Below are 17,405 nucleotides of genomic sequence, written 5' to 3'. Positions count from 1 at the left end.
GATGCTGCAGGCAGAGTGGCAGGGGATGCCTCAGAGAGTGTTCACCAACCTCATGAACTCGATGGGGAGCCGGTGTACTGAGTGCCAGGACAATCGTGGTGGGCATACTCATATATTGAAATCATCGGAACTGTTTTGTTTTTGTTGTAGTCAGAAGATAAAATAACTTCGAAACCACTCGACAATTTTGGGGATTTGGGATTTTAACCCCTACCAAACTCAAATAACTTTTCAAGCAAGTTAAAATGGAATAACTTAATTTTCTTTTTTGGTACTTGCTATACACATGTTGATTAAAATGAGTACCAAATTTCATCGCATGTTGAATTTTGCTTTCGAAGTTTACACTTTTTCTCAAATGTTCCTTAATTTTTGTTGACGAGTTTAGTTCAAAATTTTTTGTTCTGATCTGTTGTTGTCAAAGATAAATGCTATATAGTACTTGACATACATAGCATAGGTTATTTCAAGAATAGGGCTCTTCCTCCTCCATCAAGACACAGGGCTGGGAAGAAATAATATTCAGACTTCAGCAGACTCAGTTTGCAACCCTTGGGGGGGGGGGGGGGGGGGGGGGGGGGTAATCTACTTGCCTTCACTACCACCATATTAAACACAAACAATAGGGCTGCCTTAGAGTTACTTTACTTTTCCCAAAACATAAAATCGAATTGCCTACATTTAGAAATTATTAGCCTAAATTTTATCCAAATCAGAGATCGAGTCCAAACTTCAGCTTAATAACACTGATTCATCATATATACTGAGTCCAGCTTTTAATTTAGAAAACCTCATTTTCACTGAAGGAGTCAATATTCCAGTCAATACATTTTAGTTCAGTCTCCTTTCTTCTCCCATCCACAAGCTCACTGTCGATCCCCATTCCCACCCATCCCTCATCCTCACCCTTGGCATAGTAAGAGTTACATATATAAGTTATAAGGTAATCAAAAGAGTGTGGGGAAGTCAGTGCAACAAAAGGTAAAATGAAAGTGAATATGTGAGGCACCGTGGTGGAATCAGGCTCTCGTCAAAATAATCAAAGTGAAGATACTTGCATTTTTCAGCTGGTTTGTGAATTTTTATCAAATTTTTTTTGGGGGGCTCAACACTTTCATGCCCGTTAAAGAACTCATTTCTGTGTGGATTTTTCTGAAAAGCATTAATTAAAGGAACAAAAAATGTAAATTTAAAGTTACCACGGACTCTTAAGCTAAGGAAATAACTTATCTTTGGTGGCCATTTTATCACTCATTTTAAATCTGAAAACAGGTGACCCCCACCTCATTCATTCGCAAATACAGTCAAACCTGTGTAAGATGGCCATCCATTGTCAAGGAGAAAAGTGGCCGTATAAGACAGGTGGCCGTGTTAGGCAGGACTGATCAAGAAGAAGAAAACAAAGCATTCCCATCTGAGGTTCCCAATCGAAAGTGGCCGCATTGTTGTTAGTTTGTATTTTGTTTGTAATTTTTATTTTGTTGCTGATTTTGCGCAAGGGTGACAATAAAACGAAATGTATCAGACGAGGAAGACCGAGTGCCATGTTAAAACAAACACATGGGTCGCCACCACTTGGAGAACGAGCAACGCTTCTGTCACAAGTTCATGTTGACGTCTATTGTTACTTTGTTGTTACAGACTGGGTAAACAGTGACCACTCATCTCACTTACGATTTGTGTACGAGTTCTGGGCGGGGCTTATGAGTTATGAGGGATCACACACTTACCTCACCAGCAGCTGAAAATTGGTACCTATTGGTCAACAGTGGGAGGAACCTACACAACATGATCGGTTGGAGGGACTACCTAACAACGATAGGTGACTGAATTATGACGGCTCGCCCACAATGCCAGGGGCCAATGCATGATTTATGACAAAACGTAATGGAGTCACTAGACTAAGGTGGCCGTCTAAGACATGTGTTATTGTTTGGCGTGATAGTGATAGGGATTGTGTGTTAAAATATGGTGGCCGTGGCGGACAGGTGCCCGTTTTACACAGTTAAATTATATAGTAAAAACGCAAGGGGGGAAATGGAAAGAGGCTGTTTGAGCCGTTTGTACAGGTGGCCGTCAGGGCAGGTTTGACTGTATCTTGACTTGTATTCAAGATAAATGGATATTTTTTTTTTCATCCAAAAAAACACAAGTGAACAAGCTTTAAGATGATACCAATAACTCTACATGCCCAAAAATTGAAGAGAGCTTGATTCCACCACGCTGCCTCACATATAATATAAATAGGAAATCTCAAGTCTATTTTATAGCATTTTCCAAGTTACCCAAATACCTGGTACTGATTTGGACTTATAGTCATACCAACAGGCTTACTACATAACCCCTTTGGACAATATTCATCTGTCCCCTCAGGAACCCCGTCATTCCCTCTCATGTCAGTTCCCTGAGGAGCACCCAGAGACACCAGAACACATAAAGTTCTTCCCTCGCCTAGATAAAACTATACCTGGAAAATAGAGGTTAAAACTGCATGCTAAGTCTCAACTGGTTGCAAAGTGAAACTGAAATATACATTTTTTGTCCTTATCCAAAATTACGGTAAAACTTGGATAGGTCGAACACAGATTACTCGAAATCAAGCATCCGTCGAACTGTGCCTGTGGACCCGTTTTCTTCTTCTTTATCTTTGTAAGAAAATTACATGAAGCTCGAACACAAACACGGAATAGTCAAACTAATTATGCCACTGTAGAGGTCTAAAGCCAGTGTCATTTGAGGTGCACTTAAGACAAAATAATAATGGTAATAATAATAAAAACGAAAAAAGGCAAGGTCGGTAACATACCATCCCCCCCTCCTCCACAAAAGCAGCTACCTATGCTATTTTTTGCTCGTTGCTCGGCGCGCTTGCCCTCTGCACGTGCCTAGGTCCAAGGCCTAGCTAGGCTTGTATGGAGTGGGCGAGAGGATGGGTTGTGCATCACACGATCGGCCGCCCCACCCCTATTTGCAAAGGGCTGCACGCTTGGTGGGAGAGACAGGGTAAGGCTGCATTGTTTCATCATCACGTTGTTTATTACTGTTGCAATGTGCCTATCTTGTCAAACTGTTTATGTTTAGAACAATTTGAAAAGGCACCGTTCGATTGGTGCAGACTAAAGACCGCTCACACTGACCCACACAATTAAAGTATCTTGGTACCGGTAGGCTCATTACCGATCGAACTCGACAGCATGGCTCACCGTGTTTCTCATTCTCAGTCTGTCAATTTAAGTTTCTCTCAAATTTCAAATTCAAGTCAATAGGCATAGATCTCTAACCTATCTGATCTAGAACAAGTGCTGAAAAAAACCCAATTTCTGCTCCAACCCAATCTTTGTCGCTTCCCTTCATTCTCTGACACAGCCAATGCCATAACACTGTTCACATATCCCTCGAACTACTGATCCCTCGAACTACCGAGGCCAGTCCCGACAAACTCAAACAACTCGTTATACTGTAGTTTGCATTACAAAATCTCTACTCGCAATCCTGATCATAAAAACAGAATGTACCCAATGTAGCTTGACTAGGAAACCATTATAGGAGTATATATTATATGAGACACAAAGGCACAGCTGTATGTTTAACATCCTGTCAAGTCTTATCAGTGATAATCACCGATGTCTAAAAAACCAATAATGACAAGCAAGTTCAAAGGAATTTCAATATATAATACACCAAAACACAAAGAAAAAAATGTACTAAAACAAAGATACAATTGCGACCGTAATTTATATCACATTAGTGAAAATGGCATAGCTCCAAAAGCTATTACTCCCATCTATAGATGAGTAAAGAAAGCCATCAAGCTCAATAATATCACATATTATCAAAGGTAGAAATAAATAGATGTGCAATACCAGTTCAAGAAAAATAGGCCTGTATAACGATAAAACATGGAATCTGCAGAATAATACACTAATGCTCACAAACACACAGAAACCATCCTCTTTCACCCTGCTAAAAAGACAAGACAATAACAGAAGGCATCAGCATCACAATTGACTGATGATGGGTAGGAGTTGGACATGCACTGTTCTGTATTCAGTCCAAGAGAAGAATCTCCTGTTGAGAGAAAGAAAGAAAAAATAAATGAAATCATGGCTATTGTAATCGAGTACTGGTAGTGGACATTCCATGAGTATTTTATAAACTCTGAAATAATACCCCTCGGCTTAAGGAAAAGGTGGGGAAGAGGGGTCCCCCATGTTATGTTATTACTAATTGTCTAGAGAGCTTGGCTAAAAAAATAAACTGTTTTTAAATTCTTAGAAATAACGAAAGGTTTAAGCAAAAAGGGAACCCTAGAAAGGTATCCTTTTTTCCTTCAGCCTCTCTCTCTATATATAGGAAGATCAGATAGGTCAGAAATAAATTCAGAATAATTCTTCAACTTTGCAAAAGGAAAACCCATCTGTGTCTTCTCACAGTAAAAAACAATAAAACATATAATTCCTTTCTATCAAAGACAAAATTTAAAATCAGATCAGGTACACACAGAGCAACATTCTGTTAACTCTTCCAGCCCCAGCCATTTTTCTGCACTCCCTAACCTCAGTCCCCAGTAAATACAGCAGTATTTCAGAAAAAGAGACGTGAAGTCTAAAAAGTGATGTAGTGTCTTTTTTATGAGGTTTAGATAAATAACAAATAATGTTCAAAGGTAAAAGAACAAAGATTTTGAGAATTGAAGTTGAATTAGGCTCGCTGCCATTTTGATAAATACGCAAATTCGGTACCCCCAAAACTGAAAATATATGCTCTAGGGACAGGCGGTGGCTCGAGCGCGGCTGAGAATAATATGCTCTTGGGACAGTGGGAGATACAAGCGCTGCTGAAAATACACACGCATGAGGCTGGAAGGGTTAAACGGTCAGTATCAGAAACACATGGTCTTCCCCTACCTCATCAAAACAGCATGCATTATCGCCATCTTCATTCTGGAAAAAAAAGTAAAAGAGAAGACTGTCATCATCAAAGGAGTGGGAAATGTTAGGACACTTTCACAGAACTAGGAAAAGCACTCAGAGAGAGAATCATTACTAGTGAAACTGTCATGGATGCTATAAGTCACTGAATGCAAAATATTCTTTATCTCTAGAAAAATCAATGGAGAATCAGAGAAGAAAACTGTAGGTCATTATAAGTTAAAGCTAAGTTTGCTTGCTTTATTAAGCGTCTTATGGCACTACAACACAGTTGGATTATATTATTATTAGTGCCGAAGATTAGAGGTGTTACAAGAGACTAACAAACACATACATAAAAGAAGGAGGAGAAATAAGGATGGCAGATGTTTGAAAGGAAAGAAGAAACAAACCACACACTGGAGCACTCGCCAACCACCCTAAAAAGCTAAGTTTTGTGACCTCAGTGCTCAAGCATTTAGCAAAAATCACAATCTCTGTATATCTCCTCAATTGCTCAGATCAAAACAAACCGTCACTACCCACATTCCAAGCAAAAAATTTATATTGCATTTATAAAAATTTGTCAGCATAAAACACGGTGCTGGTTTGGTTGAAGGTCTACCGCTCTGCAGTGGTCTACCTAAGTCCCGTTCAAAAGACCTACGTCTAACAACACAGCATAAGCCCCGTCTGATTGGTCACGGTAATGAAAGTCTTGGGGGCATTTAAACCAAAGGCAATGACTTTACACAGTTGTGGTGTTTGGGTGGGAGGAACGTTCCAATTTGTAGTGTCGTCTTGATCAAATTATTTAACAGAGGTAACGATTATGATCGACAAGTAAGTTATGACCAGGTGGGACTACTTTTTAAAAATTAGGAGGGCCAGTCCCCCCCCCCCCCCCAAATAAGCCACAAACTAGAGCTGGAGTCTGCTCAATTAATCGAAGGCTTGCGAGCAGCGGACGGCTTGCACTAGAGGCTTGCGAGCAGGCTTGTGCTTTGCTTTGCCTCCCTCTCGCTATCAAGGGGGAGAACTTCCGGTGAGTTGTGACTAGCGGACAGTCTAGCTGTACTGTGTCGTGATGTCGCGAACTCTCGTGGCTGTGGGTACAGTACATATAACAGAAGATTCTGGTTATTTGTGTTGAAAGGCTTGCACCAAAAGTGCAAGATTGTTTTGTTTTTTCCAAAGCCGGGTTGTAAAAAATAAAAAGCTCCATTCAATGCACTTAAAAATTAATAATGGATCGGCCATTCTTACGATGCAAAGACCTGTTTGTTTATTAATGTGCACGAGCTAAGCGCTTCGTCGTCGCATGTAAAAGACCTCAGTTCGATTCCCGTATGGGGAGAAATTTTTTACTGAGAACCTCCGTCTTTCTGCTGGGGCGTTGTTCCCTCTCAGCCCAGGTTGGTCCTGACATTGGGTTGAAGTAGGCCTTGCTCGTCTCCTAAATGTTCTGTATTATGTCACTGTGAGTGTAAAACATCTACAAAATAGGTTACAAACATACGATACAAAAGCCAATCACAACGACCCCTGTAGTTTCCCATTCTAGGGTAATCTTAGTCTACTTATTACTACCAGAAACCTAGGTCTCTGTTACTACAATACCACGCTACCTCTCACTTATCCACTCGCTCAGCTGATCAACGGAGGAAGTTAAAAATAGCTTGGGCTCTCTACGTCTTGCACCAAAACAAGCAGAGCCTCTCCCTTCCTCCATGGTTCAGAGCTCACACTACGAGCAGTCTTGCAGTTCGCTGCTACAGCAAGACAGCCAAGTGACTTGCAAGGTTGTGATCTGGTCCCAGGAGCCAAAGCAAAAAATGGGAGCCGAGAGACTAGCCAGGCTGCGACCAAGTCACTGGCACAAAGCAAGACAATGGGAATCATGGGACTTGTTAAGCTGCAAGCAAGATTTGAGACTTGACGGCTGCCTGCTGCTTGCAAGCCTTCGATTAATCAAGCAGACTTCAGCGCTACGCCGTGCAGTGACACTGTGAGCGGGGTCTCTCTCTCTCAACCCCTCTCTCTTTTTTTGATGCAAGTGGCTTCGCAGATTGCAAGCAGGGTGGGGAGGATGAGGGGGTCTGACACGAGTGGCTTCGCAGATTGCTCATTGGTGTGGACTTTAAGCTTAGGCTACACTCAACTTATCATGCTGGTGATTTGATTTGAAGATTTGACCTAGTGATTTGAGGCTTGTGACTGGAACTAGGGGCTTGCGAGCATGAGCGGGTTTGCTACCGGGGTACAGCTCTACTACAAACACTAAAACATTTTTATTATTTATTTTTTAAATATATGGCTATTGACAATCCCAAGCTTGTATACCAGAAACATCGCGGTAGACCTCCAACTAAACCAGTTGTCAGACCAATCCAGACGTAGACTGTCAACTGAACAAGAAAAGTTACAGTAGACCTTCAACTAAACTGGGACCAAAAACATTATACAGTGGAACTCGGATTCAACGAGCTCGGATTCAACGAGATGAGATAGATTCCGCGTTTTTTTTCTTCTTTAAAATCAAAAAGAATAACCCGGATTCAACGAGCACTTAAATCAGCGAGCTCGGATTCAACGAGGTCCCTTCCAGGGCGAACAGCCCCCACAGACGTGGCTTCGCCCATTTTTCTCCCAGAACGAACTTTATCTATTCACGGAAACCATCAATTACACCAGCATTGTGAACCATTATTCACTTAGCGGATTGCATGCGACCAATCAGCGGCCTTTTTTCATACCAACACATGCGTTGTTGACACGCGCACGTGACTACTCTGGCGTGTGTCGGGGTCGGATGGGCGGCCTGCACACGTGTGGCTGTGTGTGTGTGGCCGGGAGGGGGGGGGGGGGGCACTAGCAGTCCGGGCGTTGAACCTCGCAGATACAAACACATCACAGTCTTTTTTTTTTTCTTCAGCAACTGATCATTATTACAATGATAAGCTAGTCTTGACGTAGATCTACATAATGAATTGTGCGCTGGTCTAAGGAATCAAAAGTTGCCGTACGCAAGGCTCTACACAGCAACACAACGTTTTGGCTAACAATCGAGATGACACAGGCGTGTGCATTTGAACGAATCGGGTCTTTTTTTACACAGCTCATAATGTGCATGCATTTCAGGCACTACTTGTGAGTTCTCTTTATACATTACTTGCTCAGTGCCTGTGATTATCTACACAAAACCTTATGTTTGCTAAAACGAACACTCGGATTCAACGAGATTTTAGGTAAGGCCCGGCGACCTCGTTGAATTCGAGTTCCACTGTACAATGTGTAACAGGCCCCTGGTAAAAAGTCTGTACTGATGAAATAAACATAACGGCCAATTGGCGGGCATCTTACACCAATAAAACAAAAATGGGTATTACATTAACTGACTTTGAGAACAGGGACGCACTTCAAAAGTAAGAACAGTATTTTGAGCGGAGAAAAAGTAAGACCAACAGAAACAACATAGGAAAAGACAAGAAAAGAAAAGGACTGTCCAGTGGCATCCTCCAACCACCGAATAATTAAAACGGAAAAACACCATTTTTGTAGCAAACCGACCACACCCTTTAAGCTTTAAGCTGTTAAGTCTTTTCATTCTGAAACTTACCTGGGATGAACTTGGTGCAGGGCTGTTTTGAACAACGGGAAGCTCCACAGATTTTTCTGTCTTTTCCATTTCTTCAGTGACTCCAATGGGCTGCCCCACAGGCTCATCAAGGCAGGGGATAGTGTCTGTAAGGCCTGTGTCCTTATCTTCATTATCATTAACTTTATCAACAGGTCTTCTATCAGAATGTTGACAGTTAAAATTCCCAGATATAGCCGATTCATTTACCAAGGCAGATTGACATACTGGCAGCTTCTGGGGCAAACGCCTCAGGAGAGCACCATTGGGACTTGCACTGCTGGTCAGCAGACATTCAGAAATCTTCTCTGTTTGAAATTCTAAATGGTCTTTATTAAATGTTTCAGTGCGTGACGGTAGTTTCTTGGAAGAAACAGTTGCTAACTGTGGCTCGTTTGAAACATTCTGATTCTGAGGACATTCCTTATGTCCTTCCTCGTGAACATTCGAGTTCTTTTGACTAGATGACTCAGTCTTCAAAAGTTGTACTGCAACTGACAAATGTGAATCTTCTGAAACACTCTGACGTTGCTTAGGAATCTTAGGCTCACATTGAGCAACCACATCTAAGTGATCATCTGACAAAACTTGATCAATTTTTGTTGATAATTTTAAGCGCTTGCAGCGCCTACGGCCCGAGTGGGGTGTTGATGCCTCTTTCATGGCTTTGGATATAGAATGACCTGAAGATCTTTCACTTGAGACTGAAGGACCACAAGTTTGAGGGGTGGTAGATTTTCTTTTCCTTTTCTCATCACTTACACTAAACTGCTTGGCTTTTTGCTCAACAAGGTCTGCAATATTTTTTGAACATGCTTTCTCCTCCTGAAACAAATTTTTCCGCACCAACTTATTATTGCCAAACCTTCCCTTGGAACACGGAGTCCCGCTGCTTCCATGGGTCACCACAGGCGACGGCTTAAACTCATATGGGTCAGATGAATTGTGCTTTGCTGTAGACAAGCAGAGTGTCTGAAGTGGAGCTAAAACAGGCCGAACATCTCGGAGGTGCATCGCAGGTGGGTCAATGGCTACTGCAGCACATGGTGGGCTCTCAAAGCCTTCATCAGTAGCCCCTTTTCTCTTTAATGACTGTGACTTTTTTGCTGATCTTACAGAGCCTAACCTCCCAAAGTTCCTCGTTCGGTTATCAGGAGTAGTGGGACTTTGAAATGCAAGAACGCGCTTGACCGACTTTGCTCTATGCAGCCTTTTACCACTGTGAGAGCCCTGAACTTTTTCAGAAGAAGCATCTTCCCCAAAAGAGTCTCCTTTGTCTTGTTTGCTAAGTGTATGTCTGTTCTGATGCACATTCACACCAGACAAACACAGATTGAAGTTTGAGATCACAGGTCTTGCAAGTCTTGCATCCAATGGACATTCATCTTTGTGTGGAGGGTCAGGTGAGTCCCGTGTGCTAACATCACAGATTCTTCTCCCCTGGGAGGAACTTTCTATTGAGCAGGATGGCTTTTCTACTGCCAAACTGTTATCGTTTTGACTCTCATGGTAGGAATATTCCTCCAGACTTCTACGGCAAAGTCTTCTCCTGTCATGAGGGTCTTGGATATTGGGAAAACAAAATGTATTCTCTGCTCGAGGTTCTTTCATGGGCACTAAGGATACAGAACATTCCCTCGAGATTTTACATTTTTTCCGGGTACTGTTAGATTGACGCTTTAATAATGAGGTAGCCTCACATTCCATCCGTTTTGCCGGTCCCTTAGCACTAAGACTGGCTTTGCATTCTAGGTTTCTTTTTTTAAGTCCTCCTTTTCTTGGTTTAATTGAGACTTTTCTTACTTTCTTTGCATCATTACTAATTTGCTGAAGGGAGGCCCAAGTTGACCAGCTATTTCCCTCACCAATTCTGCGAACATCATCTGTGTACAACTGAGACACAGTGGTCCCAGTGTAGCAAGCTCCGAGTGACTTGGCTCTTCTCTGGGAAGTTTTGACTCCTAAGGAACACATTTGCTTCATCTCTGTGCACTTTCTTGTACTGAGACATCCAGGTATGTTTGAAGACCTTGGTGTACGCCGTGGCTTTAGGTTTTGCTTCCGCTTTTGAGTAGGACATGCACTTCCTTTCTCTGCTCTGGCACTAGCTGCATCTCCACCGTTACAACATTCCTTTGCAAACAATGAACCCTTTGTTCTTGTGGACGCAGATTTTTTCAACCCTCTCTTCTTTTCTGACTTTTTATTCAATATCGTTATTTTCTCTTTTGTCTCACAGATTGCAGAAGGAGGACTCATTTTACAAGGACCACCAGACTTTGAGACTATTTGTTGCCTGTGATTAAGATCTTCACCTCTGCCATGACAACTACTCTCAAAGCTGTTGCTTCTAAGTGACTTCTCCGCTGCAATTTTTTCCACTTCAGACATCAATGAGATCTCTTGTTTGTTTGTGTCCCTTGCAGACAGATTCTCATCAGTTTTTCTCTGATCACCACAGATATTTTCTTTGACATTTGAAAATGCAGTCCCACCGCAAGACAGTTTCTCCACCTCACTGAACTCATTTTTTTCGGCGAAATCTTGTTTGTTGACTAAATTAGTTTCCTTGGATTGAAGAGGGAAACCCTTTTCATTCTCTTCAACATTAGCTAAGTTTCCAGCCTCTCTCTTCTCAAGCACAACTTTTTGGAACAGTGATGGGGACTCAAGCGTAAAAGTTGCATTCAGAGCTTCACGTTCACAGCCCCATTCTACCTCTTCCATGTCTGACTTAATACACGTGTCATTCTCATCACAATCATGCAAATCCAGTCCCTCAAACTCTGGCCTGGCCTTCAGAACTTTCTGTGCTGCAGAGTTCTGGTTATGTTTGTTTGCATAATGGGTAGCACCTCTACTGTGAGCATCACTTTCTTTGTCAAGACACAAGACTTCCGATTGAGAGCACTCTCTTATCACACTCAGGTTCTTAGACACCGTGGCCACGGCACGTTTTTCATAGCCATCGTTCAGTTGCTGGGACATGACCATACTATAGTTGGAATTATGATTTGGTATGCGATTACAAGATCCAGGACGGTTCACAGGTGAGGGGGTGTTGAAAGACAGCGGGATGGGTGCAGTGCGGGGCAAAGAGGGACTCTTCACAGTTCTCCAATGACTGCTTTCTCCACTTCCTACATGGGACACAGAACTTTGAGTTTTGCATGGAACAACCGAAGTGTTGTATGCAGCAGAGTGTTTTGGTGTCACCTCCGTTACTTCCCTGAAGTTCTCGCTACCAGTCTGTCCACAACTATCATTACTACAATTTGTTGAAGAAATTTTGCTTAAGTTACGTAGCATGTTTCGAGACACTGAATCTAGTCTTTTTTCCTCTACATATGCATCCTGTTCAGAACTCTCCAAAGCTGCTGAGGTAAAAGGGCCTAGCATGTCCACTCCAACCTTTGTACCAGAAGTGACACCTATGCTGTGAGGAATAAAACCGGTAGAGTTCTCAGTCTCCATCTGAACCGGGGTTGGAACAAAAATCTCGTTTCCCAAACTGTCTTGATCTTCCAGAGCATCAAATTCTGACTTGGGTCTTGCAATACCATTTGGGAAGGTCTTGCTGTCACGATCAGCCACTTTGTGGTCCAACGGTACGACTCGGGCAACCTTGGTGAACCCTGACAAACGAGAGTCACTCGTACCCTCACGAAGCAAGTCGTACGTTGATGGGTAGAGTCTCTGCGCTGAGCTTGAAACATTAGTCTTGTAGTTATATTCTTTCTTACAAATAACTCCAGGAAAAGCTGACACATCTGAGGAGAGAAAACGTAATTTGATAACCAGAAGCAGAGGAAGAATCTCCTTGCGTCTCAAAAATCAATGATCCTGAAGAAAAAAAAAGATTCTGATTGGAACAAACCACTAAAGATATCGAAAGAAAATCAACGATAAATAAAAATGAAGGTACTTTCCTAAAAATGCTGAGCAATCTACGTTTAATACACAGATGTCGCCTCTCAGGCCAATAATGACAATCTGTTTCATATTTCAAATAATGATCTTTGTAAGGAGCAATCTTTTAATTTTAAGTTTAGTTTTAGTAAAAGTTTCATAGCACTTGCAATACATATATGGGTCATACAAGTAGAGGTGTTACAAGGGAACAACATACACACAAAAAAGAGGAGAGATAAGAATGATTAAGGTTTGCTAGGAAAGAAGGAGCAAACTACACAAGAGCACCTGCCAACCATCCACTGAACAATCTTTGCTACAACTCTTTGAATACAAGTAACTTCACTCCCTAAAAATAGTATCTTTGTGCAAAAATATTTGTGTGACACCACTTGCACTTTTGAGGAAGCAATTTTTTGGGTTTCACATTCTCATAGCATACAATAGTTACAGTTACACTACAGACTCCCTCTGGTAAGAGACTGAGGACAAGTGCAGAAAAATGATTCAAATAACACATAACACAGTCCAACTCAACTATCAGAATCAGAACAGTTTAAAATGTTATCAAGTAAGTTCAACCTCTTTACATGTAACCTTCCACAACATCAACATTCATACATAACTGAAAAAGACACAGAATATACATTTTCAAACCTTTCACACAACAAAAGCTCATTAAGTGTCTCAATGTACACTATAATTCAATTTCTATTTCATAAAGAGGTAAGTATCCTCTGTCCATTACAACAAAAACTAAAATGTGCAATGTGACAGTTGTACCATACCCGGCAGGAAATGTTGGATGCAAATTTCTGGTGCCATAAAAGAATGTTGGAGGGCCTCCCATGGTGTCAAACGCTTATCTGGAGAAGACAACATTACATGAACTTCATACCACCTTTGAAATAACAGAACCACAGATTAAAAAAACAAGAGAATTTTTAAAAAGAGTGGCAGGAGCTCAAATAGGAAATACATCATATATACAGTATTCACCTGCAAAGGAAACTTTCTGCATATTTTTTTTTAACACCCACTCAATTACAACAAAACATCTTCCTTTTCCCCTAACATTCTAATATAAAAATATTTGTGACACAACATACTGGTATCACAGATCAAGATCACTATGAGCCCAGCATTTGGAAGAAGAGAGAAACACATAATTTTGTTGCATTTAGAAAAAAAAAGTGGAGAACTGCCCAAAAATTAACCAAGACAAGACATTTTTCAGTTCTTAAAACCAGCATCTGCAGAGTCAAGGATAGGCTCTTCAATTGCACACAAATGACACGAGTTCAGTTCTCAAGTAGGGAAGACATTACATTAGGTATTTCCTTCTGTCTACAGGGTGTATCCCAGACAGAATTGTACCAAACAGACAGGGTTGAAGCAATCATCTTCTGAATGATCTAAATTGTGTCCATGGGCACACACAACATTTACAACCCATTCAAAGAAGAAGCACCCCTTGCATTCAGCTTTTAACTGACAACTGAAAATACATACCCGGGTAGTATGAAAGAAGTCCCGCTAGAAAGCTGGCAAACTTGTAGTGCTCTATTTCCGGAAAAGCTGACATTAACTTCACAGCATCTGTGAACAAATTAAATGGATGAAATTTCTTCCCCATTCATTGTAAAATTGTAATCACATATAGTGCGGAAGCTATTTCAAAATCTTTGCAGGTTTTAGAAAATGTCAGAAATTAAGTAAAACTTTTAGAGAAAGATCAGATCCATAAACATATATTCTTAAAGTACAATGAACCAACTTTTAAAATATCTGCTTGTAGTTCAAAAATTACTTTCTTAATGTAACTTTGACAATAACATTTGAGGTCAAAATGAAAAATGAAAACCACAACTCCATTTGTGTCATGAAGCAGAGGAATCAGGTGCTCGTCAATTTTTGTGCATGTGGAGTTATTGCTATCATCTACAAGCTTATTCATTTGCCTTGTTTTCAAAGAAAAAAATACCCATCTATCTCAAATAGAGGTTGAGATATTTGCAATTAAAGGAGGTGGGGTTGCCTTGTTTCAGTGGTAAAATTATTGAGAAAATGGCCGCCAAAGTTCGGTAACATCAATTGCTTGAGAGTCCTTGAAAACTGAAAAATTACATATTCTGTTCCTTTAATCAACGTTTTTGAGTCAAACACACATGGAAATGTGTTATTATACATAAAAGGTGATGAGCCAAAAAACAAAATTTCAATAAAAATTTCCTAACTAGTGGGAAAAGTAAAAGGCCTGTTTCTTCGCTTTTATTATTTTGACAAGCGCCTGATTTCACCACAATGCCTCACATTTTTCAAGTTTGCTCAAAAACAAATACTACTCTAAAATGCATCCAAAACATTGCACACGCATTTTTCTTCTGGAAATACATAGTTTATGGGGCATCTGCATAACGTCAGGGAGCTATTGAAGTTGAATGTGGGTAAAGAGAAAAACAAAACCTACAGCAGAAAATGCACTCACAAAAAGAAAAGAAAAAAGCAGGCAGTGGACAACTTCCACAAATACTCAGAAAAGACATCTGAAAGTCTGTCACTATTGTGGACATCCAGCTGTTTGACACCATATAGTGTTAAAAACCAAAGTACCGTAGTACTACAGTTTACAAAAGACTGCCAAAGAGCAAGCTATGAAAAACACACTTTGCTCAAATACACCTTCGTGCCACACGATGGATTGTTTGCATTCACATAGAACATAGTAGGGTCTACTGTTAGTACTGCTAGGGCCAGCTTTGACTAGGCCTGCCTGTTTGGTTTCACAAAAAGGCATGCCACTCATTACATTATGTTCATAACTGTTCAATAACTGGAGGGGGGGCCAGATTATGCATCAAACATCTGCCAATTATCTGCGTCAGGTAAATTCATCCCCCCCCCCCTCCCAAACACATACACAGCAGACTGCTCATTGCCCTTTACACCCCTCCGAACACCAAAACATGCTAAGAACATGTCTTAATAATAATAATAATAATAATAATAATAATAATAATAATAATAATAAATGACATAAAATTTATATACCACTCAACCCTGATTAAAGTACACAGGCTCTAAGCGCTTTACAATACAATGGAATGTACAACAATAACAAAAAAACGTATTTTGACCAAAAGATAATCCCTCCAAATATTCATCCTATTAATTTAAAAACAGAAATGACATCAGCTGACATTTGAATGAATCAAAGGATTTGATCTCACAACCAACTATAGAGTAAAGGTTCATTGTAGTAGAAAAACATTCTGGCATATAAAGGACCAGTTTATCTCAAATTAATTCTAGACAAGAATCTAAACAAAGTCCTAAACAAAACACATGTTATAATCAGTGCTTCCACCAGCTGAAGCTGAAAAGTAAGGAAAATTCTGCCGGGGTCTGCAGCAGAGTCCAGGGACAGCGTCCCGGTGGGGGTTCGGGTGGCGAAGCCCCCGAAGAAAATGAAACTTAGTGATTTTAGAGGGTTGAAAATGGCATTTAGAGCCTGTTTCAAGAGATTACCAACAACCCATACTACCTATATTTTCACAAAGATTTTGTCTTGTTTGATTTCTTCACCAACATATCTTTCCATTGCAGGCAATGTTTAAAAGCAGGTTCCTCTTCCATTGCTACTATAATTCTATTAATTTGCCATCGCACCATTGACAGAAGGCAAACCTGGGAATAATGAAAAGATTTGTACCTTCACAATAGTTACCCAGCGTATAGGCCTACCCTAATTTTCGTCAATTTTCACGTTTGAATGTCGCATGTCACAACCTCGGAACACCACTTTGAATTATTCTTGGTTTTAGTAGTTTTAGCACAAATTTTTTTCATCGCAGCCCTTATCGCGTTCCTGAGCCGTAGAATCTTCGCCCTGATAATTTTTCGAGATCTAGACAATAAATTTGCAAAAAAGTTTCCTTCAGACAGTAATTTTCTGTCTAAGATCACAAGTCAATACACTTGATCAACGTGCAGATTTTCCAGCCGCAGCAGCAATCCGAAGATAGACAGACGGAATGAGGGAATGATAGAAGGGAGGAAAGTGGCACAAAAAGTTCGCCAGATTTTGATCAATTTGCAGGTAAAAAACGTACCGCCGAACAACCCACAATGAATGCATGGGGTATAGCGGAATAATTTCAGATGGCAGGAAATGCACAATCTGGCATGTTCATAAAGTATTGCCGAGAGAATTACCGTAAATATCCGTAACTTATACAAGAACGATACGAAGGCGAGTACGGATCTTTTGCTACGGAATTTCGGTAGTCCTACGCTGTCGGAGATTTTTACAGAGGGAGTTGATAATGATGGAGGAACAAGTACAGAACTAGCAGAAAGTACGGATTTCTGTAAAAATACGGAAAAGTGGAAGCACTGATAATTCAAAGCTCTACTAAGCAACAGCAACATAAACCATACTGCAACCAAAAAATTATACTGGCAAAGCTGCAATCATAAAAACAGGTGCTCAAAGACTTGATACTGATATAATACATTTTCTGAAAATCTGGAAGCACCTCAAAATACTTTTTCTTGACAAAATGCACTTTGCTTCACACCAGACCAGAGACTACGCCGTACTTACTGCTTGAACTCACAGTTGCTCTACCTCTAGCCAGATCTTCTACATCAGATGCATACTTTCCTCTGTGGCACATTTCAGGAGGCAAGGGACCCAGAACCGATACAATCTGAAAAATGAGACATCTCTCATCACAGGCATTCGATAACGGTCAAATGAGATTAATCTGTAAAGCCAGTGAAATCACATAAGTTTTTACCAGGCAGGCTCCTCTGTGCACTATTTGCACATGGAGGGGGACACAAAACCAATTTGTAATCACATTAGATGAAGAAGTTGAGTCTGTGTAAAAAGAAGCAGTGAGAAACAGCGGGAAAGGGGGGGGAGGGGGGATGGAAAGAGA

At 40.8% G+C, this 17,405-nt stretch overlaps 1 protein-coding gene across 1 annotated transcript in view; it reads right to left on the bottom strand.

Annotated features, from left to right (window-relative positions):
* Window positions 1–3,720: 3,720 nt before the first annotated feature.
* The window catches only part of LOC101846072, a gene marked incomplete in the record, with an annotated part of 29,677 nt that continues 15,992 nt past the window's right edge, over window positions 3,721–17,405 (bottom strand). Inside the window, 6 exon segments of the mRNA XM_005097879.3 lie at window positions 3,721–4,068; window positions 4,908–4,943; window positions 8,530–12,317; window positions 13,248–13,325; window positions 13,972–14,058; window positions 17,066–17,171. Of these exon segments, the coding sequence (XP_005097936.2) occupies window positions 4,048–4,068; window positions 4,908–4,943; window positions 8,530–12,317; window positions 13,248–13,325; window positions 13,972–14,058; window positions 17,066–17,171 (4,116 nt within the window).

Source organism: Aplysia californica, unplaced genomic scaffold (assembly GCF_000002075.1).
Source record: "Aplysia californica isolate F4 #8 unplaced genomic scaffold, AplCal3.0 scaffold00165, whole genome shotgun sequence".
NCBI lineage: Eukaryota > Metazoa > Mollusca > Gastropoda > Aplysiida > Aplysiidae > Aplysia > Aplysia californica.
This window is presented reverse-complemented; position numbering and strand designations above follow the sequence as displayed.